We start from the raw sequence: 25,063 nt of genomic DNA on the forward strand, positions 1-25,063 counted from the left end.
ACATTGTAAAAGTATCAACAGCAAATGTTAGTACTAATGACATTACCATCGCCATCACAACAACTACTACTACTTCTACTATTACTACTACTACTACTACAACTACTACTACTACTACTACAACTACTACTACTACTACCACTACTACTACTACTACTACTACAACTACTACTAGTAGTAGCAGTAGTAGTTGTTGTTGTTGTTGTTCTTGTTGTTGTACTACTACTGCTCCTACTACTCATTGCGGATTTTTATATGGATAATATTGTGATTGTGTTGTGTTTAATTATCTGAAATCAATTTTAATATCAAACGAACTATTTCTGCGATATTCTCATTTTTTAAAAATGGATTTTAAGGTAAAGCCTGATTTTTACCAATCTTTTTCTTCTACACCTTATGAGAGATTTTTATTCACCACGTTATTTTTAACATCAGCGTTTTATTATCAACTGTATGAAACAAGAAAACAAAGGGCGATACCAGTGTTCACTGGCCACAGACCACATCGCCCCCACCATTACAAACCATCACGACCCCCACCCATATACACAACAATTGATTTAAAACCACGATCATTGCCATTGTCATTATCGTCATCGTTATCGTCAGCACCACCACTATCGTCATCGCTGTCATCGTCCATATTGTTACCACCACAACCACCATCACCATCGTCGTTATCATCAGCATCACCACCCCCATCCAATCTTATTACTTTGTGGCAACAACAGCAACAACAAAGGAGTACAGATGACGAAAACAATTTGAAATGTGCTCTCCTGAATGCCTGCTCTGTGCGAAATAAAGCTGTGTTAAATGATTTTATCGTCGAAAACAAATTGGATTTATTCTTTATTACAGAGACTTGGCTAACATCTTCTGACACTATAACCATAAACGAGGTAATCCCCAGCGGCTATTCATATCATCAAGATAATAGAGACCAAAGACGTGGAGGTGGTTTGATGTGTGTTTTTAGAGACCGATTGAATATTATCAAACGAGAAAAACAAAACTACGACTCATTCGAATGCATCGAAATTCACTTTAGTCATAATAACAGACATTTGTAACCATTTACAGACCACCACCATCAACTAAAAACAAGAGCACTAATACAACTTTTATAAAAGAATTTGAAGACTTTCTCCACGCAAAAAAACACTGAGAATGGAGAAATTATTATTCTAGGTGATTTTAATTTTCATGCCGAAATTTCGGACAACTTCACCAAACTTCTAGAAATATTCAATCTCAAACAAAATGTCAAAGGACCAACTCGATCTCGTTATCACACCGTCTATCAACACTTCCACTAGTGAGATCAGGATCGGAAGCCCAGACATTTCAGACCACCACCCAGTATATTTTAAGATCAATGTCCCTGTCCCAATTTCAAATCGGCGTAGTCCGCTATAGAAAAACGAAAGACAGAAATCACGTCAAATTACTGGACCAAATTCGGGAGTTGGACATAAATAATAACGTTATGAATACACACGGCGTCACAGAGAAATTAGATCTCCTCTACACATCACTCAATAATTGTCTGGAAAATCATGCGCCCCTCAAATATAGAACGATCGTCCTAAGACCAAATTCCAAATGGGTCACTGCTGAAATCCGAAAGGTCAAACATGACAGACATCATAAGGAAGGTATTTGGCGTAAGTCTGGACTTGAAATTCACAAGCAAATATATAAAAAAGTCAAAAATTATACCAATCAACTAATAGTCAGTACCAAGTGGCAATATGTGAAGGACACTCTGATAAAAAGCAAACTTGACTCGAAAAAGCTTTATAATACTGTCAAAGAACTGATCACACCATCGACTACAAATAATCTACCTACAAATACATCTCCAAACGAACTCTGTGACAAATTCAACACCTTTTTCATTGAGAAAATTTCCAACATCCAACAGGAACTAGACAACGACAGCCCCACAAATCTACATCCCAACACAACATCACGAGTTGAAACAACAAGCATGACTTCACCAATGAACACAACAACAATGACAAGGCACATGCCATCTTCTGGAAGATCAACATCAACGGAAGATACACTACAGGAGGACACAACACTTACCTGCACGACACGACCAACTAAATCTATGAACACCAGTTATAAAATGTTAACGTCGTTTGAGCCCATAACAATAGAGGAAGTTAAAAATATTTGGTCAGACATGCCTACTAAATCATGCCCGCTAGATAAAACACCAACTTGGCTCATAAAATCATGTTCAAAGTGTCTTGCTCCAGCAATTGCATCTATCGTAAATGAAAGTCTAACACAATTGATATGTTGTTCAACATGATTAACACCTGATTTCGCAAAGCAAGGGGAATGATTACTCTTGTACCCCACAAAATACAATTATGCTCTAGACTCAATTCATTTTCCCTCAATTTGTAAGGCTTTAACTGTTCATTAGTTACAGTTTCTGGCCATCCATCCCTACATTTTTCCATTGTGGACTACTTGGAACGTCTCAATTCTATGTCATTTGCCATGAAATAGAACTTGAGACGTTCCAAGTAGTCCACAATGGAAAAATGTAGGGATGGATGGCCAGAAACTGTAACTAATGAACAGTTAAAGCCTTACAAATTGAGGGAAAATGAATTGAGTCTAGAGCATAATTGTATTTTGTGGGGTACAAGAGTAATCATTCCCTTGCTTTGCGAAATCAGGTGTTAATCATGTTACACGACACTCATCTTGGTGCGTCTAAAATGAAAGCGTTGGCTCGCTCATGGTTCTGGTGGCCACATCTGGATTCGAACATTGAAACCTTTGTCAAAGAGTGTTATGACTGTCAAAAGAATGCTCGTAATCCAGCCAAAGCATCCTTGTATAATTGGGATTGGCCAAATGAACCCTGGTCTAGATTACACATTGACTTTGCAGGTCCTTTTCTTAACAAAATGTTTCTAATCTTAGTGGATGCCCACTCTAAGTGGCTCGAAGTAAAGCTTATGAGCACTATCACAGCTCGTGACACTATTGCAGAGCTACGAGAAATCTTTTCAACACATGGTTTGCCGAATACCTTGGTCTCGGACAATGGTCCTACCTTCACTAGTTATGAATTCCAAATGTTTTGTAATGCTAATGGTATCAAACATATAACTTGCTCTCCATATCACCCGGCTAGTAATGGATTAGCTGAACGTGCGGTGGGTACATTCAAAACAGCAATGGTCAAAATGAGTGCAAAAGGTGCTACCACTGTAAGAGAGAAAGTTAGCAGATTCCTAACTAAATATCGAACCACACCTCATGTCACCACAGGAGTGACACCATCTGAGTTACTAATGGGTAGAAAACTAAAGACACACCTGGACCTCCTGCACCCATCAGTTCAGCAGTCAGTTATGCAAAAACAAAATGCCCAAAAGTATTATCATGATGAAACTTCTCGCGATAGGGAGATAGATGTTGATGATACAGTATTTGTTAGAAATTACTCTAGTAAAGAGAAATGGGTACCTGGTACAATCATCAAAGCAACAGGTCCTGTTTCATTTCGAGTCCAAACAGATAATGGTGTCATTGAGAGAAGATCAAATTAGGGTTGTACCATCTGACATAAACCCACACAATGAGTTTCAGTGTACTGACAGTCCACCGAGAGATCAGCGCTTCACATCAGGCAAGCCACCTGCACAATCAGTTGGTTTAACCACTGAAGGCACTGGTGATCCTCTTAATGTTGGACCTACTTGTGCGCCAACTAATGCTAACACTAACAGCCAAACTAGGAACTCAGAGCAATTGGGAAGCTCATTCAATCAAGGTCAAATTGTGCCTCGAAGGTCACAGAGAATAATTATTCCACCGAAGAGGTTGGATTTGTAAATAATTATTAATCTATAATTTGCCATAATTAACGGTTCCTTATTTCTCTTATTATTTTAATGTCATTATGCCGGGTGTGTCTTTTTTACGAAACCCGCCGAAACCCTGCGAAACCCTGCGAAACCCGCCGAAACCCGCCGAAACCCGACGAATCCCGACAAAGTTATGGGAAGTGGGTGGCAGTGGGGAGTGAACCCAGAACTCAGGGAAGTGTACACCATTGGGGAGTGAACCTGGGACTGGGTTTCGGCGGGTTTCGTAAAAAAGAACCAGCTTTTTTACGAAACCCGCCGAAACCCGCCGAAACCCGGCGAAACCCGACAATATCCAGCAAAGTTATGGGAAGTAGACAACTGTGGGGAGTGAACCCGAGACTCAGGGAAGTGTACACCAGTCGGGAGTGAACCTGAGACTAAGGTTATCGGCCGGTTTCGGCGGGTTTCGGAAAAAAGAATTAGTGCTTTATTACGAAACCCGCCGAAACCCGCCGAAACCCGACAATATCCGGCAAAGTTATGGGAGTTTGGCAACAGTGGGGGGTGATCCTGGGAGTCGGGGAATTGCACACCAGTGGGGAGTTAACCTGGGACTGTGTAAAAAGGATATCAGTGGGAAATAAACCTGAGACTAAAGGGAGATGGATACCATTGAAAGTTGAAGCCGGATATGGGAGTTGAGTACCAGAGGAGAATGAACCTGACACTATAGAGGGTGGGCGCCAGTGGGGAGTGAACCTGGGACTCAGGGAATTTCACACCAGTGGGGAGTTAACCTGGGACTGTGTAAAAAGGATATCAGTGGGAAATAAACCTGGGACTAAAGGGAGATGGATACCATTGGGAGTTGAAGCCGGATATGGGAGTTGAGTACCAGAGGTGAATGAACCTGACACTATAGGAGATGGGCGCCAGTGTGGAGTGAACCTGGGACTCAGGGAAGTGCACACCAATTGGGAGTTAACCTTGGACTGTGGGAGATGGATAACTGTGGGTATCCGAGCCGAACTATAGGAGTTGGGTACCAGAGGAGAATGAACCTGACACTAAAGGAGGTGGGCGCCAGTGGGGAGTGAACCTGGGATTCAGGGAATTGCACACCAGTGGGGATTTAACCTGGGAATATGTAAAAAGGATATCAGTGGGAAATAAACCTGCAATTAAAGGGAGATGGATACCATGAAAATTTGAAGCCGGGTATGAGAGTTTGGTACCAGAGGAGAATGAACCTGACACTATAGGAGGTGGGCGCCAGTGGGGAGTGAACCTGGGACTATGTAAACAGGATATCAGTGGGAAATAAACCTGGGACTAAAGGGAGATGGATACCATTGGGAGTTGAAGCCGGATTTGGGAGTTGAGTACCAGAGGAGAGAGAAACCTGACACTATAGGAGATGGGCGCCAGTGTGGAGTGAACCTGGGACTCAGGGAAGTGCACACCAATTGGGAGTTAACCTTGGACTGTGGGAGATGGATAACTGTGGGTATCCGAGCCGAACTATAGGAGTTGGGTACCAGAGGAGAATGAACCTGACACTAAAGAAGGTGGGCGCCAGTGGGGAGTGAACCTGGGATTCAGGGAATTGCACACCAGTGGGGATTTAACCTGGGAATATGTAAAAAGGATATCAGTGGGAAATAAACCTGGAATTAAAGGGAGATGGATACCATGAAAATTTGAAGCCGGGTATGAGAGTTTGGTACCAGAGGAGAATGAACCTGACACTATAGGAGGTGGGCGCCAGTGGGGAGTGAACCTGGGACTATGTAAACAGGATATCAGTGGGAAATAAACCTGGGACTAAAGGGAGATGGATACCATTGGGAGTTGAAGCCGGATTTGGGAGTTGAGTACCAGAGGAGAGAGAAACCTGACACTATAGGAGATGGGCGCCAGTGTGGAGTAAACCTGGGACTCAGGGAAGTGCACACCAATTGGGAGTTAACCTTGGACTGTGGGAGATGGATAACTGTGGGTATCCGAGCCGAACTATAGGAGTTGGGTACCAGAGGAGAATGAACCTGACACTAAAGGAGGTGGGCGTTAGTGGGGAGTGAACCTGGGATTCAGGGAATTGCACACCAGTGGGGATTTAACCTGGGAATATGTAAAAAGGATATCAGTGGGAAATAAACCTGGGACTAAAGGAAGATGGATACCCTTGAAAGTTGAAGCCGGATATGAGAGCTTGGTACCAGAGGAGAATGAACCTGACACTATAGGGGGTGGGCGCAGTGGGGAGTGAACCTGGGACTATGTAAACAGGATATCAGTGGGAAATAAACCTTGGACTAAAGGGACATGGATACCATTGAAAGTTGAAACCGGATATGAAAGTTTGGTACCAGAGGAGAATGAACCTGACACAATAGGAGGTGGGCGCCAGTGGAGAGTGAACCTGGGACTCAGGGAATTGCACACCAGTGGGGAGTTAACCTGGGAATATGTATAAAGGATATCAGTAGGAAATAAATCTGGGACTAAAGGGAGATGGACACCATTGGGAGTTGAAGCCGGATTTATTTCCCACTGATATCCTTTTTTAGATATTCACAGGTTCACTCCCCACTGGCGCCCACCTTTTTATGTGTCAGGTTCATTCTCCTCTGGTACCCAACTCCTATAGTTCTGCTCGGATACCCACAGTTATCCATCTCCCACAGTCCCAGGTTAACTCCCAATTGGTGTGCACTTCCCTGAGTCCCAGGTTCACTCCACACTGGCGCCCATCTCCTATAGTGTCAGGTTCATTCTCCTCTGGTACTCAACTCACATATCCAGCTTCAACTTTCTATGGTATCCATCTCCCTTTAGTCCCAGATTTATTTCCTACTGACATCCTTTTTACATAGTCCCAGGTTCACTCCACACTGGCGCCCATCTCCTACAGTATCAGGTTTCTCTCTCCTCTGGTACCCAACTCCCAAATCCGGCTTCAACTCCCAATGGTATCCATCTCCCTTTAGTCCCAGATTTATCTCCTAATGATCTCCTTTTTACATAGTCCCAGGTTCACTCCCACTGGCGCCCACCCCCTATAGTGTCGGGTTCATTCTCCTCTGGTACCAAGCTCTCATATCCGGCTTCAACTTTCAATGGTATACATCTCCCTTTAGTCCCAGGTTTATTTCCCACTGATATCCTGTTTACATAGTCCCAGGTTCACTCCCCAGTGGCGCCCACCTTCTATAGTGTCAGGTTCATTCTCCTCTGGTACCAAACTTTCATATCCAGCTTCAACTTTCAATGGTGTCCACCTCCCTTTAGTCCCAGATTTATTTCCTACTGATATCCTGTTTACATAGTCCCAGGTTCACTCCCCACTGGCGCCCACCCCCTATAGTGTCAGGTTCATTCTCCTCTGGTACCAAGCTCTCATATCCGGCTTCAACTTTCAATGGTATTCATCTCCCTTTAGTCCCAGGTTTATTTCCCACTGATATCCTTTTTACATAGTCCCAGGTTCACTCCCCACTGGCGCCCACCTCCTATAGTGTCGGGTTTCTCTCTCCTCTGGTACCCAACTCCCAAATCCGGCTTCAACTCCCAATGGTATCCATCTCCCTTTAGTCCCAGATTTATTTCCTACTGATCTCCTTTTTACATAGTCCCAGGTTCACTCCCCACTGGCGCCCACCCCCTATAGTGTCAGGTTCATTCTCCTCTGGTACCAAGCTCTAATATCCGGCTTCAACTTTCAATGGTATCCATCTCCCTTTAGTCCCAGGTTTTTTTCCCACTGATATCCTTTTTACATATTCCCAGGTTAAATCCCCACTGGTGTGCAATTCCCTGAATCCCAGGTTCACTCCCCACTGGCGCCCACCTTCTATAGTGTCAGGTTCATTCTTCTCTGGTACCCAACTCCTATAGTTCGGCTCGGATACCCACAGTTATCCATCTCCCACAGTCCAAGGTTAACTCCCAAGTGGTGTACACTTCCCTGAGTCACAGGTTCACTCCACACTGGCGCCCATCTCCTATAGTGTCAGGTTCATTCTCCTCTGGTACTCAACTCCCATATCCGGCTTCAACTTTCAATGGTATCCATCTCCCTTTAGTCCCAGGTTTATTTCCCACTGATATCCTTTTTACACAGTCCCAGGTTAACTCCCCACTGGTGTGAAATTCCCTGAGTCCCAGGTTCACTCCCCACTGGCGCCCACCTTCTATAGTGTCAGGTTCATTCTCCTCTGGTACTCAACTCCCATATCCGGCTTCAACTTCCAATGGTATCCATCTCCCTTTAGTCCCAGGTTTATTTCCCTCTGATATCCTTTTTACACAGTCCCAGGTTAACTCCCCACTGGTGTGCAATTCCCTGACTCCCTGGATCACCCCCCACTGTTGCCAAACTCCCATAACTTTGCCGGATATTGTCGGGTTTCGGCGGGTTTCGGCGGGTTTCGTAATAAAGCACTAATTCTTTTTTACGAAACCCGCAGAAACCGGCCGATAACCTTAGTCTCAGGTTCACTCCCGACTGGTGTACACTTCCCTGAGTCTCGGGTTCACTCCCAACAGTTGTCTACTTCCATAACTTTGCTGGATATTGTCGGGTTTCGCCGGGTTTCGGCGGGTTACGGCGGGTTTCGTAAAAAACACTTGTTCTTTTTTACGAAACCCCCGAAACCCAGTCCCAGGTTCACTCCCCAATGGTGTACACTTACCTGAGTTCTGGGTTCACTCCCCACTGCCACCTACTTCCCATAACTTTGTCGGGATTCGTCGGGTTTCGTCGGGTTTCGGCGGGTTTCGCAGGGTTTCGGCGGGTTTCGTAAAAAAGACACACCGGGCGGGTGTAAAAAGTCCCAGGTTCACTCCTCACTGGCGCCCACCTCCTATAGTGTCAGGTTCATTCTCCTCTGGTACCAAACTCTCATATCCGGCTTCAACTTTCAATGGTATCCATCTCCCTTTAGTCCCAGGTTTATTTCCCAATGATATCCTGTTCACATAGTCCCAGGTTCACTCCCCACTGGCGCCCACCTCCTATAGTGTCAGGTTCATTCTCCTCTGGTACCAAACTCTCATATCCGGCTTCAACTTTCAATGGTATTCATCTCCCTTTAGTCCCAGGTTTATTTTCCACTGATATCCTGTTTACATAGTCCCAGGTTCACTCCCCACTGGCGGCCACCTCCTATAGTGTCAGGTTTCTCTCTCCTCTGGTACCCAACGCTCAAATCCGGCTTCAACTCCCAATGATTATGGTATCCACCTCCCTTTAGTCCCAGGTTTATTTCCCACTGATATCCTGTTTACATAGTCCCAGGTTCACTCCTCACTGGCGCCCACCTCCTATAGTGTCAGGTTCATTCTCCTCTGGTACCAAACTCTCATATCCGGCTTCAACTTTCAATGGTATCCATCTCCCTTTAGTCCCAGGTTTATTTCCCACTGATATCCTGTTTACATAGTCCCAGGTTCACTCCCCACTGGCGCCCACCTCCTATAGTGTCAGGTTCATTCTCCTCTGGTACCAAACTCTCATATCCGGCTTCAATTTCAATGGTATTCATCTCCCTTTAGTCCCAGGTTTATTTCCGATATCCTTTTTACATAGTCCCAGGTTCACTCCCCACTGGCGCCCACTCCTATAGTGTCAGGTTTTTCTCTCCTCTGGTACCCAACTCCCAAATCCGGCTTCAACTCCCAATGGTATCCACCTCCCTTTAGTCCCAGGTTTATTTTCCACTGATATCCTGTTTACATAGTCCCAGGTTCACTCCCCACTGGCGGCCACCTCCTATAGTGTCAGGTTTCTCTCTCCTCTGGTACCCAACTCTCAAATCCGGCTTCAACTCCCAATGATTATGGTATCCACCTCCCTTTAGTCCCAGGTTTATTTCCCACTGATATCCTGTTTACATAGTCCCAGGTTCACTCCTCACTGGCGCCCACCTCCTATAGTGTCAGGTTCATTCTCCTCTGGTACCAAACTCTCATATCCGGCTTCAACTTTCAATGGTATCCATCTCCCTTTATTCCCAGGTTTATTTCCCACTGATATCCTGTTTACATAGTCCCAGGTTCACTCCCCACTGGCGCCCACCTCCTATAGTGTCAGGTTCATTCTCCTCTGGTACCAAACTCTCATATCCGGCTTCAATTTCAATGGTATTCATCTCCCTTTAGTCCCAGGTTTATTTCCGATATCCTTTTTACATAGTCCCAGGTTCACTCCCCACTGGCGCCCACCTCCTATAGTGTCAGGTTTTTCTCTCCTCTGGTACCCAACTCCCAAATCCGGCTTCAACTCCCAATGGTATCCACCTCCCTTTAGTCCCAGGTGTATTTCCCACTGATATCCTGTTTACATAGTCCCAGGTTCACTCCTCACTGGCGCCCACCTCCTATAGTGTCAGGTTCATTCTCCTCTGGTACCAAACTCTCATATCCGGCTTCAACTTTCGATAGTATCCATCTCCCTTTAGTCCCAGGTTTATTTCCCACTGATATCCTTTTTACAGAGTCCCAGGTTAACTCCCCACTGGTGTGAAATTCCCTGAGTCCCAGGTTCACTCTCCACTGGCGCACACCTTCTATAGTGTCAGGTTCATTCTCCTCTGGTACTCAACTCCCATATCCGGCTTCAACTTTCAATGGTATCCATCTCCCTTTAGTCCCAGGTTTATTTCCCACTGATATCCTTTTTACACAGTCCCAGGTTAACTCCCCACTGGTGTGCAATTCCCTGACTCCCAGGATCACCCCCACTGTTGCCAAACTCCCATAACTTTGCCGGATATTGTCGGGTTTCGGCGGGTTTCGGCGGGTTTCGTAATAAAGCACTAATTCTTTTTTACGAAACCCGCCGAAACCGGCCGATAACCTTAGTCTCAGGTTCACTCCCGACTGGTGTACACTTCCCTGAGTATCGGGTTCACTCCCCACAGTTGTCTACTTCCCATAACTTTGCTGGATATTGTCGGGTTTCGCCGGGTTTCGGCGGGTTTCGGCGGGTTTCGTAAAAAAGCACTGGTTCTTTTTTACGAAACCCGCCGAAACCCAGTCCAGGTTCACTCCCCAATGGTGTACACTTCCCTGAGTCCTAGGTTCACTCCCCACAGCCACCTACTTCCCATAACTTTGTCGGGTTTCATCGGGTTTCGGCGGGTTTCGGCGGGTTTCGGCGGGTTTCGGCGGGTTTCGTAAAAAAGACACACCCGGGTGAAGGGATGTAATAAAGTATCATCGATACCGATATCGATACAATGTTTGGGTATCTGATATTACTATTACGATTAGCGCCCATTGTTATCCTTTTGTGTTATTGTTAAGAAAGAGTTCCTGTTTACTCTCAGTTGGTATCTTCCGTTTTAATAAAGAGCTTATGGCTATCTGTGCTCAAACTATATGTTGATTGTCAATCTATTATATGTCCGATTTTCCAAATATGCTGAAACATGCCTTGGTTAGACCCCTGAAGAAAAAAGCAAATCTTGACGCAATGAGTTAAATAATTTTCGACCTGTGTCAAATTTAAATTTCATTTAAAAATTAATCATTGCTGCTCGTAATATTAACCATCTAGAATCTAGAGACGAATGCCTTAAATGTTAAATTTCAATCTGCCTACAAAGCCTCCCATAGCACGGAAACGGCATTACTTAAATTTTTTTTTATGATATTGTAAATGATATAGATAATAAAAGTGAGCGATGCTTGTTTTACTAGATTTAAGTGCGGCATTCGACACTATCGATCAAAATTTATTTTTGACTGGACAACGTGATCAATTTTATATCAGTGGCACAGCTTTGGGCTGGTTAAAGGAATATTTGTTTGAAAGAACTGTCGGTAATTATAGAAAACCATGTATCAACTCCATCCATATTAACGTGTGGAGTGCCTCAGGGATCTATTCTTGGTCCCCTCCTTTTACAATGTATACTGCTCCCCTTTCGCATATGTTATCCACTTTTCCCATTGATTTTCATTTTATGCTTATGACACTCAGCTGTATACAAAACTCAATAATGATTCAGAGCTGTCATCAGTATCTGTTATGGAAAATTGCATTGCTAACATAAAGGATTGGATGGAACTAAACAAACTTAAATTTAATGATGACAAGACGGAAATGATAATTTTTGGAAATAGGTATCAACTCTCAAACATATCTACAAATGAGATAATAGTGGGTGAAAATGCTATTAAACCTAGTTCTTGTGTGAGAAATCTTGGGGTGTATTTAGATCAAGGGTTATCCATGGAAGATCATGTTAAAAAAATATGCCAATGTTGTAACTATCACATTAGAAACATTGGAAGAATCAGACATTATACTGATGAAGATATTATAAAGATGCTTGTTAATTCGTTTATTACTAGCAGATTAGATTATTGCAATTCCTGTCTCATTGGCTGTCAAAGTAGATTAATTCATCAACTACAAAAAATTCAAAATAAAGCGGCTAGACTTATAAAATTAACGAAAAGAAGAGATAATATAACACCAGTTCTCCAGAAATTGCACTGGCTTCCTGTGAAGTATAGGATATAATTTAAAATATTGTGCTATGTTTTTAGATGGCTGGATGGATTGGCACCTGAATATTTGCAGGAACTGATTAAAAAATATGAACCCACTCGAAATTTAAGATCATCTCAGTCCCAACTTCTAAAAGTTACCACCTCAAAATCCACTTTCGGTAAAAAAGTCTTTTCATTCATAGCTCCATGCCTATGGAATGCACTTAGTCCTCGGACAAAGTCCTGTGACAATTTATCATCTTTCAGGAAATGTCTGAAGACTGAGTTGTTCCACGAGGCTTATTTTTCATAAACTAGATGTTGCTTAGATTTTGTTTTTTGTATGCATGCTTATTATGTATCATGTAGTGTCGTGATTTTTAATTTTGTTGTTTTTAAACATTTTTATTTTTATGTAAAGCGCCGCACAGCACGATTAACGTGGATGTTTAGGCGCTATATAAATTCATTATTTACTACTACTACTACTACTACTACTACTACTACTACTACTACTACTACTACTACTACTACTACTACTACTACTACTATTATTATTACTACTACTACAAAAAATATATCAAATTGAGTCCTACCATTGAACGTGTCCAAAGCAGTAACTCCACATTTGCGTTATTTAAGTGGGTGGAAGACTTCTTGTGTATCTTGTGAATTTTTAAAACAATGTTCAAAGCGCCATTGTAGTAGTAGTAGTAGTAGTAGTAGTAGTAGTAGTAGTAGTAGTAGTAGTAGTAGTAGTAGTAGTAGTAGTAGTAGTAGTAATAGTAGTAGTAGAAATAGTAGTAGTAGTAGTAGTAGTAGTAGTAGTAGTAGTAGTAGTAGTAGTAGTAGTAGTAGTAGTAGTAGTAGTTGTTGTTGTACTACTACTACTAATCTGATATATGTGTATCAGTAACCAACCATTTCAATCTGATATCTGTATATCAATAGCCAACTGTTTCAATCAGATATCAGTAACCAACCGTTTCAATCTGATATATGTATATAAGTAACCAACTGTTTTAATCTGATATCTGTGTATCAGTAACCAACCATTTCAATCTGATATCTGTATATCAATAGCCAACTGTTTCAATCAGATATCAGTAACCAACCGTTTCAATCTGATATATGTATATAAGTAACCAACTGTTTTAATCTGATATCTGTGTATCAGTAATCAACCATTTCAATCTGATATCTGTATATCAATAGCCAACTGTTTCAATCAGATATCAGTAACCAACCGTTTCAATCTGATATATGTATATAAGTAACCAACTGTTTCAATCTGATATCTGTGTATCAGTAACCAACCGTTTCAATCTGATATATGTATATCAGTAACCAACCATTTCAGTCTGATAGTTTGTCAAAAAGCTTTAATTTAAAGTCTAAATTATAATAATTGAATTTGATTTGATTTGAATGGTTGCTCGTTTTGGATAGGAATAGTGAATTCAATTCCTTAAACTGCAAATAACTTCATAATTCTCATGATTTTGACTTCAAATCCGAACATCTTCACCTGATTCATTTTGATAAAACATCAGTGTGACACGTTATAACAAATAGTAACAATTGCAATAGCATTTTGCAAAGTAATTTCGATCACATCTAAATTAGTACACATTTATATATAGGTGAACTGTAAGCATCTGAAAATATTTATTCATATCTCAGAGTCAAAGTTAAGGATTGATGAGTTAGTCTTATAACACAATGGCAGCCCCGGATCACCTCAGACTCAGATAGTCGATTTGAGTCAATTGTGTAAATCATGGGGACAACTTTTTTGTCTGCTTTCCTTCTTCCCCAACTTTTGTTTTCATTGCTCTAAAGAATAAGACATAAAATCTTTCAAACTTCTTTGGTGACTTTCTATTATTTATTTTGTGAGAATCGCATGAAACTATATTTGCATGCGACAAAAACTAAGGCATTTATTTAATCCATAACATTTTGGAGTATCACCATTAAAACCTTTTTATTTATCATATTTTATTTTATTTGTTTACATCAACAATTTTCTATAAATAAGATGGTTTAAAAAAGACATAAGCTACAAACACCTGAATTTTTAACAACCACAATACATTGAGCATAAATTTACTTGACATCAGTGATAATAATGCAGAGAAAAAGAAATGGTTGATAAATAAACAGTAAATTATATATATATATATATATATATATATATATATATATATATATATATATATATATATATATATATATATATATATATATATATTATATATATATATATATAGATGGCATATATGAAATACAGTACCAACTCTGCATCGGATAAAGAGAGAATGATAAAAAGTAAGAAATACAAATGAAGGGAATCAGTATTCCAGTTTAATACCTGTCAGATTTAATCAGATTTATATGATGGATTCTTGCCATATTAACTACAAAACAATACATATAAAATTTAGGCAACACTACGCTTTATGAGAACAAGATAGATTAAGACGTAAATCAGAAAGTTTTTGTAACCAGAAAAACATAAGAGTTATGTTTTTAAGAGTTGTACCGCTCTTGTGATGCATTTAAGTCATTTCAGCACCAGTAAAAAGGAAGAAAATGGGATTAAAAAAAAAAAGAAACAAAATACTGGAGCATTTATATAGCACAATATTCACTAAACGTGCTCAAAGTGCTTTACAAGGGTTTCCTAGTCAACAAGCAACCCTTAACATGTAGGATGAGTCATGAATTCTGTTAGGTGCTGTTACAATTTTTTCCAACAGAGACAGCTTTGATACCTGAGTATGGTGAGAGAATGTGAATAAAGAGCCTTTTCCAAGACTCATCTATACGCTGCTAAGAGCAGGACTTGAACTCTGTACCTTCCGATCCAAAGGCGAGTGTCATACCTCTAGACATAACAGGATAATCCCCCTACAAAGTTTTTACAATTAAAAGCACAGGAAAAAAAGTAAGGCAAAGGGGAATTGTGGCAAATAGGGGAACAGATGTAGGTTTCAAAAGCTCACATTCAGTGTACTTAGTTTGAGATCACCTAAAAGTCTCATCCAGACATAAGCACAAGATCCCATTAGGAAGAATACACTCAAATGCTCAAAAATCATATATTTAAAACCCAAAAAAATATGGCAGTACAGCGCCAGGACAAAACCAAATACATTCCAAGACAAAGATAGTAAGCAAGTTGGAAAACGGATGTAAGGGGATAGAAGACACATCAAGTGACTGCTCTGGCCACTAAAGAGGACAAAATACCCCATCAAGAAACATATGTGACTGACATATGTTTTGTAAGATTTAGACGTTGAATGGGGCTTTTTAGTATAAGAAGAAAAAAGGTTTATAACACACAAGACGCTTATACGGATTAAAAAATTATCAGTGTCTGAAATAACACTCTTTAATCACAGGCACCTTCAAAGAAAGTGTGGAAGTAAGATATGACAGCAACCTACCTGCATGTCTAGAATGTGAACTTCCAAATGTCACATAATTCAGCAACAGGATCCTTCTTGAGAAGAAGACATATGATTCACAAAACACATCAGACAGCAGCACGTAGTAGCATACTGAAACCGTGAAAGACAACTTACAAGAAAAATAAATAACTACTTCCGCCTTAAACAAGACATAATCTCACATCTGACTATTTCCCTCTTGGCAAATAATACAAACCAAAGCCTATGCTAAATCAAGTGGTTTCATATCAGGCCAAGTACAGAAGGACACATGCAATGAGCCAAGAGAGAAAGATGGATAAAAAGGATTAAAGAATGAGACGATTTTGTATTCAACACAAGTTACGGTTGGATATAAATTTAATTGCAATAACATGACAATTTCATTATCTGTGTATTCAGTCAATATATGGTATATAAAGCTGCCTATAATCTCTCTCTCTCTCTCTCTCTCTCTCTCTCTCTCTCTCTCTCTCTCTCTCTCTCTCTCTCTCTCTCTCTCTTTCTCTCTCTCTCTCTTTCTCTCATAATCTCCTCTCACGTCTTCTCTCCCTTAACTCATTTTCTCCTTATCTTATAAACATCGTCTAACTCTTCATATTTATACCACAGACTCTAATTCTCAATAATCACAATTAACTATTTTCTTGCTAGGGGCGACTTATATTCATCATATCAGGAAGGACCATCTTTCGATACTTGACTTCCAGCTCCTCCATGTACTTTATGTGATCAATGATATGAAAGTTGTTGATTGCCTCTTCCTGTTTGTAAAATTAGAGAGAAAAAAAAAGGGAATTTTGATGCAATATTCGATGCAGGCAAAGAAGAAATCATGGTCTATTCAGGTGGAGAAGAAATCTTGGTCTATTGTTTAACCCTGTACGGGCGGAGTTCAATTTTACTTTTACCTGACCTCAAATCTCAGAGATCCCATAGAGCAAACGAAGAAGGAAACGATCAGTATTGAACCTGGGAAAAGTCAAGATTATTTTCCAACTCTCCTGTTCACTAGCAGTGATTAGGTAGCTGCGTCCTGGGCAAATACTTTAAGTTTTCTCAGCAGTGATTAGGTAGCTGCGTCCTGGGCAAATACTTTAAGTTTTCTATCTAAAGATGTCAAGCAATTGATACTGTCCCTTTAATGCTTCAGAAACCAGGAAAAACTTCGGCTCCATGGGCCTCATGGTCCTGAAGAACTACCTGTCATTAGATATTGGACCAAATAATAACAGCGATGTGACTCAGGCACCAGTGAAGCCCAAGTTGCATAGCTCTTACTGCTCTCTTAATGAAAAATGATCAGTATAAAGTTCTAACTAAATAATGGAACAAATGAATATAAAGATATGCAATTGCTTTGTTAAAGTTAAATGGTTTAAAGATGAACTGAACATCCATGGGGAAAATAGTGGAATTAGGCGACTAGAGTTATATAATATGCATGCTTATAAAAAAGCTATGTCACAGTTTGCAGTATACATAATGAATGATTATATGGGTGATTAAAATAGATTCGACTGCACATACAACCTGCAAAACAATTCTCGGACTCCTCAAACAGCATATGCCCATGAACTTATTTGTTCCTGAGTTGAGTGAGACAATTTGTGTCAAGCATGAATTATCATTGTCGTGTGGAGGTAATATATCCAAGCTCACATTGACCATGACACAAGGCTCCTGAGTTCAAACCCCTGTCTTGATATCTTGTGTCCTAGAAAAAGGCTTTTTATGCACATTTTCACCATACCATCAGCGGTGGATGTAAATTTTGGAGATCCCTCACAGATTGAATAACACTGCCTCTTTCCAATTAAAAAAATCTAAAGCTTAAAGTAGCAGGCGGTAGCTATATTATGATAAAATATACTTTATCCGCCCAAACCAATAAATACTGTTACACGCTTACTGCATGAAAATTTTAACAAGTGGATGGGCACTTCATAAATTCATCGTTCATAACCATCCAATGATTCAATCTCCATGAAATGAGTTAATGTTCAATTTTACCCATCCTCTCATAAACTTTAGCAGCTCTGCCACTGGTGACATTACTATATCATCTACCAAAATGAATGCCTAGTGTAAAGAAGCATCTGATATTGCAATTTGCTTAAGAGATAACTTGTCATTGTAAACTGACTTTTCCATTCATACAGCCATTTCAGAAGAAAAAGACTAGGATATTACAAGAATATGACAAATTTAACTCTTTTAGCGCTGGGGCTATACTCGCATTTCCGTCACAAAATGGCTGACACCTGATTGAGGCAGCATGAGAATGACAAGCTAAGACAAAGAGACATTTGAATTCAGTGCAAAATCTCAATTAAAATACCCCTCAAGAGCCAAATGAATGTTCTGATGAAAGAAATGATTGCATTTGTTCAATTTATAGTACTTTTGTAGACAGTAGGATTGGATTGCGTTATTATTTTTGCCTTTCAAGACCGGCCGCACTGTGCGGCCATTGGCCAGTAGAACAGATTCTGCTCTGGCTGCACCGTGTGGCCAATAACGCTGAAAGAGTGAAATAGGATTTAACCCTTAACCCCCCCCCCCCCCCAAAAAAAAAACAAAACTACAAAAACAAAAAAAAAAACATTGGAATTCAGTAACTGGAAAATGATTCCTGATCATCCTACTTTCAAGAAGATGACAAGATCCTGCGTCTGCATGTGAGACAGAATTCCCTCCTGTAGATGTCTAAGAATGGCCACACAAATGTATACTTGATAATCCACTCCTAGCACGATACATGTCACTGTGTAATGAATGATGTCCAGCCAGTCCAGATAGTTCCAGAAACACTGGGTCAGCCAGTGCATGCAAATCTGAAATTTTTGACACCAAGTTTATAAAACTCAAGAGATGAAAATAATGGTTTAAACGTGGAGAAGTGAGAATATATTAGTGATTTCTTAGAATAATGACTAATAGTCAAGAGCATCAGTGTGTTTGTTCTTGTGTGTGTGTGTGTGTGTGTGGGGGGGGGGGGTTATGCATAAGTGTGCATGGGTGTGTGTGTGTGTGTGTGCGATGTGGATGTACATGAGTGTATATGGATGTGTGTGTTTGTGTGTGTGTGAGCACGTGTGTAGTCTTTTGTTTTTGTTTAATAACAAATAACTTGTCTCTAAAATATAGAGAGTATGCTATTTATATCAGAAAGGAGACTCTGGCAGTCTTATTTATAACATCAATTGTCAGAAATCACGACTATGTCCACAGGGAAACAAAACAGCATAAAATTAAACTATAATATATAATTCGAAACATATAAGATGCTCATTTGACAGATAATCTTATGCACCTCAGGATGAATATAGCAACAGATTATTGTATTGTCAGTGAGTGTGTGTTTCCCCATCTCCGTGAGTGTGTGTATGTGTGAGTGTGTGCGTGTATGTTTGAGTCAGAGAGTACGAGAGTAAAAAAAAAATTTACTTGTATAACTAAAGCATTTTTTTCTTTCAAATGATCGTGGCTCCACCATATACTATGATGATGCCCGCCGCTATTAAATATTTATTTTGTTGGCCATTTCCAATTTCACACTATGCATTATGTGTATGAAAAATAAAAAAGGATATTTTGTGTAAGATGTAATTTCTATTTAAACATAGTAGTATGAAAAATAAAAAAGGATATTTTGTGTAAGATGTAATTTCTATTTAAACATTAATTAATTATCTGTGCATTCTTGAATGATTGTCAAGTAATTAACTAATGCAGAATGATGTAACCTTAGTGCCAGCATTTGTTAGTGTGAAAGCTTTTTTGTAATCCAAAATCGTCATTATACTCTACGATCTCTGTTTTTCCCTTAAATTTTGAATTCAGGTTAACCTCTATATGTCCTGTTGTTTTTCCAGCGTATTCAAAAAGGCAAGAAAAGGGAGTTAACATTAAAAGGTAATATAGTCTCCTTCAGCTCAACCTGACCACTGACATTATAACATTGCTAATGCGATTTATATTACTCGTTAAGAGATAAATTGGCATGCTGGCTCAAACCTGTCTTAAGATAAAGAATGCAAATTATAATATAATTTTTCCATCATCAAATTATGAGCAAAGATTACAGTTATGTCAGTATCAAAATAAAAATAAAAGGGGTTGTATCTTTTGCTAACCTTGCTGTGCAAATCTAAAAAAAGAGTAAATTATCATAAATCAAATTACATGTAATCTAATCCAAGAAATCAAATGTATTGGGTGCGTATTTTACCTGAGATGGTGTGTATCCAGACATTTTGAAGGCAGACACAACTAATGGCAATTCAGTCTGCAACAATAGTTCAATGTTGTGGCGGTGCTAGAGAAAAGAGGCGGGATTCCACTGGCTTTGAGACTGGCAGGCAGAAGCTAATTGAATGACAATTTCAAATTGAGATTATGGCTGAGTGTGTTATAAAGCAAATTTTCAAGACTTAGTCAACAACACTTAAGTAAGAGATTTATTGAAAGTCAGTGTATTACCGAGCAATGGGTCCCCACAAAAATGGAATATTTTTTAATGTTTAAACAGAGAAATGAAATTTAATAAATGCCATCTTCCATAGAAAGAAAATGCATTATTTCACTTTCTACAAAAAATTCCAACCAGGGCTTGCGCAAAACACAAAGGCTAATTCTCTGACAAGGACAACACATCACTGAGGGAAAAAGTAAACCAGATTTCAGGGGAATAGGAATAATAAAAGAGACATCTTGATTAGGTCTACTTATAAATTCTCCCTGACATTAAGAAGCCACAATATGGAAGAAAACAACAGATTTAGGAGGTTAGAAGAGGCATAAAGAAGGAATTAATTTAGAAACCTTCCTTGCCAATGGAGGAAGTCATCCTAAACCATTTTCATGCGAGTTCTTTTACATTCTGAGAAAAGCCTTTAAACTAAAGTTCCAAAGGATCCAAGCAATTAATATGTGTAGTAAGTAGGTGACGAATGAGATAAGGGATGGGAGGAGAAGTGGCAGTGGAGGAGGATAAGGATAAGGGAAGAGATAAGAAAGGATAAAATGTGAGCTTTATATAGAACATATCCAAGCACTTTACAAATTGTCCTTAGCAACACTTAACATGTAGGAAATAAGACGTCTCTAAGGTGCTATTATATTATTTTTTTAAAACATAAAAACACTTGAGCTTTTATATAGAGCTATACAAGGGTCCCTAGCCAACAGAAACACTTAACATGTAGGACAAGACATGACACCTGTTAGCAATGTAAAAAATTTTCCGACAGAGACCATGCTGTTAATGGCCAGGTACTCATTTTACACCTGAGTTTAGTGAGGGAATGTGAGTAAAGAGCTTTTTCCAAGGACTCAAATCCAGGACCGAAGGAGAGTGTCATACCAATAAACCACAAAATCGTATATAGACTACGCTGTTACCATATACACTTGGGTATGGTCAGTAAAGAGCCTTTATCACCTTTGCATCATCCTACGGGACACAAGCTGAGTGCCATAGTGCCTCAAAGCAAATAAATAATGATAAAGAATTCAGTGACTTACAGAAGCATGCAATCTGGCCATCCACATGTATCCAGAAGAGCACAGGGTGGAGAAATGGTGAAGGAAAGACCAGGTCCGATCTACATTGCCATTGAAGATGAGAAAGATGGTAGCTGTAAACCAATCAAAGCCAGGGTATGTTCCTTCCAAGAAACCTTTCATTTTATTAAGGAGTTTGAATCTTTATGAGCAAAATTTACGTTGGAAAAAAATCCACATTATGTAGAATAAAATAAGTGATATCTAAATATACATCTATTTTTGGATAAAATCTTTTAGTAATCACCAGATGTTAAGTTTTATCAAATGTCAAAAAGAAATTATTTCATTTACAGTTTTGTCTGACAAAGTATCATATACACAAATCTATCACTTTATCTAATGTTATAATGGTTCAATTTTCTCTCTTTTTATTTGATTGATGTAATACCGTTAAGAATTAAGAAATAGAAGTGACGAATCTTCCAAAAATTAAACTTTTTTCGTATTTTATAACAATTCAACAAAACTGTTGTTAGTCATCTTGACAAGTTAGAGTAAAAGACAATCTATAGCCAAACATCAAGTTCTGTTTCAGAAAACATCTCACTTTTGGAGGGAAAAAAAACAAACATACCAAAGATTATAAGAAAACACAAGTTGCAATATAGACACAAAGGAAACAATAAATGTTCATAGTAGGTACCACAATAGACGTCATTTTTGTGGCCGAAAAAAAACCTATATATTTTGCATCACGCGTGGAGAAAAGGACTATTTTTAAATCGGGTCATTCAACCATTCATACCTCGGCCATTAAAAAAACGTACAGAGCTAAGTTTGGTATTGTCTTAAAGAGGAAGGTTTCAGCTTTATTCCTATGCCACTTCAACAATAAAAAATGGACATTAAAGGTTCAAAAATGCCGTTTTAAAACTTTACAGCAGCTAAAAATCCCGACATATTATTTATATAAATTTTGAACTGAGTCTATCTAAAAGACAAACATTTTATCTCTATTTCTACCAATTTGTTTTAATGAAGGTTGTTTAATGGCCGAGGTATCGCATTTTAAAAAAGCCCAGCAAATCCTTGTTTCAGCTTTGAGTGTTATCAGATTTTTTTACACCTCATTGTAGTTTGTAACAGCACACAAAATGCCGTGAGAATGAGATCTCAAATTATTGACACAAAGAAAAGAGTTCACGAAAACCACATGAATATTTTATTAAAGTACCTTCATAGTTTATGTTTTAGATAGTTTAAAACAAAATGAATATGATAAATGTTATTATTTCAATTGATAACTCGGGTCGGTAAGTGGGTATGTTTTAATGATGGAACAGCCTAAATAAACCCCTCATTTTTCCAGTTTTTATTAACGTGTAAACTTTTTTTGATGACTTTCTAGCCTTGATTTTCATTGAACGACGTTTTGTTATATCAATTTATACATGTAATTTTTTCACATCTGGTTTGTCTCTCGATGTTTATTTATTGCTAAACAAAAGACACAGGATGAATTTATACACACACTCTCCACTCATAGCGGCCATGTTGTTGCTATGACAAAATGCTTGTTTGACCTCATTAGAACTGAAGTAGGTTTTTACGGTCGAGGTGTAATGTCATTTTTAAAACAATTGCATAGGAATACCCACTACTTATAGTTTATAAATAGACAAAAGACACACAATGATTGTTCCAATGTGTTAGAAAATTGAAAAAGCATTGCTATTGTTTATTTTATTTGGGAAAAGTGGTACTTGTAATGGTTAAAAGATTGGAGAAATAAGACTTCGAAGTGCCACTTCATTTTCTAACTGGTTTTTTTTTTTTCTGATGCTTTCATGATAGTGATAGACTATGTATAGGAACAATAAGAGTTACTAGTGGATAATGAAGCAGTATATCTGTAGAAGTTTACGCCGTTAAAACTGCATCAAAATAGATAATAAGATGACGTGTATTTATTTGTTTTTGTTCGTTTTTTGTTGTTTTTTTTGTATGTTTTTGTTTTCAATCGGGAAGAGATGTAAATTTAAGACGAGAAAAGAAGCAAATAAAGAGATATTTTTTTCAGTTTTGGTTTTGGTGAGATTTGCGATACCTCAATTCGTACAATACTCGCCTCCCAAGCAAAGGGACGTTAATCATAAATAATCGGGTGGCTAGGTCTTTAGGGTGTGTGTGGCGGAAAGTACTTTATTTCAGACTAGCGTCCTATCTAAAGGGTAGCAGTTCATTCAGTAACACAGAAATCAGGATACAGTCACGCGTCATAGACCTTAAGGCGCTAAAAGACTTTGGGATAGTAGGGGGTTGAGGACGCAAAAGACACACCTGCTGAGCACAAGCGCATGATTCCGTATAAGATGAAAGCACTCTACTGCCAACATATACATCGATACCCTCCTAATAACATACAAAGAGACGATTTACAGTGGAAAAATCATCCCCCATTATAGGAATAATACATTTTACTGCACCCTTTCGGTTAAGGATCCCAGAGAGGGCCAAGGCAAAACCAAGCAATATAATTACCAGACAAGTCCATAAAGTAGAATGGAAGTGAAAACAGATGTTGCGGAAGTAAAAACATGACATCTTGAGATTATAGGGGTTTCTTAGAGGTTGATTTATTATTTTATGCTGCTGGTTCGAACAGTGTGCTTATCATTCATGATTTCATGTTGATTTTTGAGAAGGAAATATTGACTTTACCAAAAAGTTAAAATGATTTTTTAAATCAGCAGGTCCGGTTTCCTATAGCATGTGATAATTTTCTTCTATCTTCATTATTTTGAGAGATATTTAATCTTTTATACATTTTGCTCGTGATTATAGCTATTTTTCTGCCAACATGCAAAGTTGCGTGTTTCCTGATGTTCATTTCTTAATTTTTCAAAGACCATTTGAAGAAAATGTTTGAAAAAAATTGGATCTCTTTCCTGGAGTACTCTCTACCCGTTGACGTGAATTACATGCCATTTTGTATGATCATTATGTTAATATAGTATATGGAATATGCTATTTCGTCATGCTGGAGGCCAAAACATTTACTTTCGCAAGTGTTTTGGGGAATTTTCAACAGACTGTAGATTTATGAAAAAAATTGTGTCTGGTTCAAATCTTGTTATATTTTATTTACCTAGACACTCTGCTTTAAAAATATGTATCACAAGTATGATGAATCTTTTTAGTTGTTAGTTACATGACGTCAAAGTTGGAACATTTTCTTACATCAATTGGCAAGCAAAAAAATTCAAGTTTTTGAAAAATGAATTTGCTCTCAATTTCTTATTTATGTATGTATTTTCAAAATCTAAAAAGTGTTTTCCATGACTATCATGCTTTATGAATATAGTAAGAAAAGTCAATTTTAAATATTTATAACTTGTCTCTTGTGGTACCTATTGATAGGCAAAATGATGTAACCTTGCATCATTTGGCACAACAAATTGATTATTTCCTTGAATATATTTCCATTATGCTTTTGTTATTCAATACTCTGCTTCAATTTTGAGACAGAACTGGTCAGATAAATAATCCACTAAATATGTTGCATCTGCTTAAAGGTGACACTTACTACTAACTATAAAAACATCTTCGCTTTAAATGAGATTGGCATTATTCATAGGCAATGTGAGAAGTATAAAAAATATATGTCCCTACTGCAATTTACAATTTGATATATTGGACAGCTGGATGTGATAATAATTAATTAACTAACTGCGAGAGGTGGAT

At 38.8% G+C, this 25,063-nt stretch overlaps 2 protein-coding genes and 1 long non-coding RNA gene across 4 annotated transcripts in view; 2 read left to right on the plus strand and 1 right to left on the minus strand.

The window, feature by feature from the left end:
* LOC144977098 (GMP reductase 2-like) overlaps nt 1-25,063 on the plus strand; it is a 118,098-nt gene that overhangs the window by 67,197 nt on the left and 25,838 nt on the right. The window lies entirely within an intron of this gene.
* LOC144977100 (protein broad-minded-like) lies at nt 14,958-21,471 on the minus strand. Its single transcript, XM_078921897.1, has 4 exons — nt 21,338-21,471; nt 20,043-20,179; nt 18,457-18,645; nt 14,958-16,572 (listed from the first exon to the last, which is right to left on the minus strand). Exons 2-4 carry the CDS (start codon nt 20,064-20,066, stop codon nt 16,459-16,461), a joined length of 327 nt encoding a protein of 108 aa, XP_078778023.1. The 5' UTR covers nt 20,067-20,179; nt 21,338-21,471; the 3' UTR covers nt 14,958-16,458.
* The window catches only part of LOC144977102 (uncharacterized), a 16,532-nt gene continuing 11,171 nt past the window's right edge, over nt 19,703-25,063 (plus strand). The window contains exons 1-2 of one of the 2 annotated variants that reach the window (XR_013646236.1): nt 19,703-19,726; nt 21,373-21,472. This is a non-coding gene — a long non-coding RNA (uncharacterized LOC144977102). Of the gene's footprint in view, nt 19,727-21,275; nt 21,473-25,063 lie in introns of those variants that run through there. The other variant, XR_013646235.1, reaches the window with a different exon arrangement.

Source organism: Berghia stephanieae, chromosome 7 (assembly GCF_034508935.2).
Source record: "Berghia stephanieae isolate SIO BIC M18660-M18661 chromosome 7, UCSD_Bste_1.3, whole genome shotgun sequence".
Classification (NCBI taxonomy): domain Eukaryota; kingdom Metazoa; phylum Mollusca; class Gastropoda; order Nudibranchia; family Aeolidiidae; genus Berghia; species Berghia stephanieae.

Coding starts and splice junctions, on each gene's coding strand:
- LOC144977100 (XM_078921897.1), bottom strand. CDS start 20,066: ATGTCTGGATACACACCATCTCAG. Junction 18,646..20,042: donor CTGGATACACACCATCTCAG/GTAAAATACGCA, acceptor CAAAAATTTCAG/ATTTGCATGCACTGGCTGAC. Junction 16,573..18,456: donor ATCTTGTCATCTTCTTGAAA/GTAGGATGATCA, acceptor TTTTACAAACAG/GAAGAGGCAATCAACAACTT.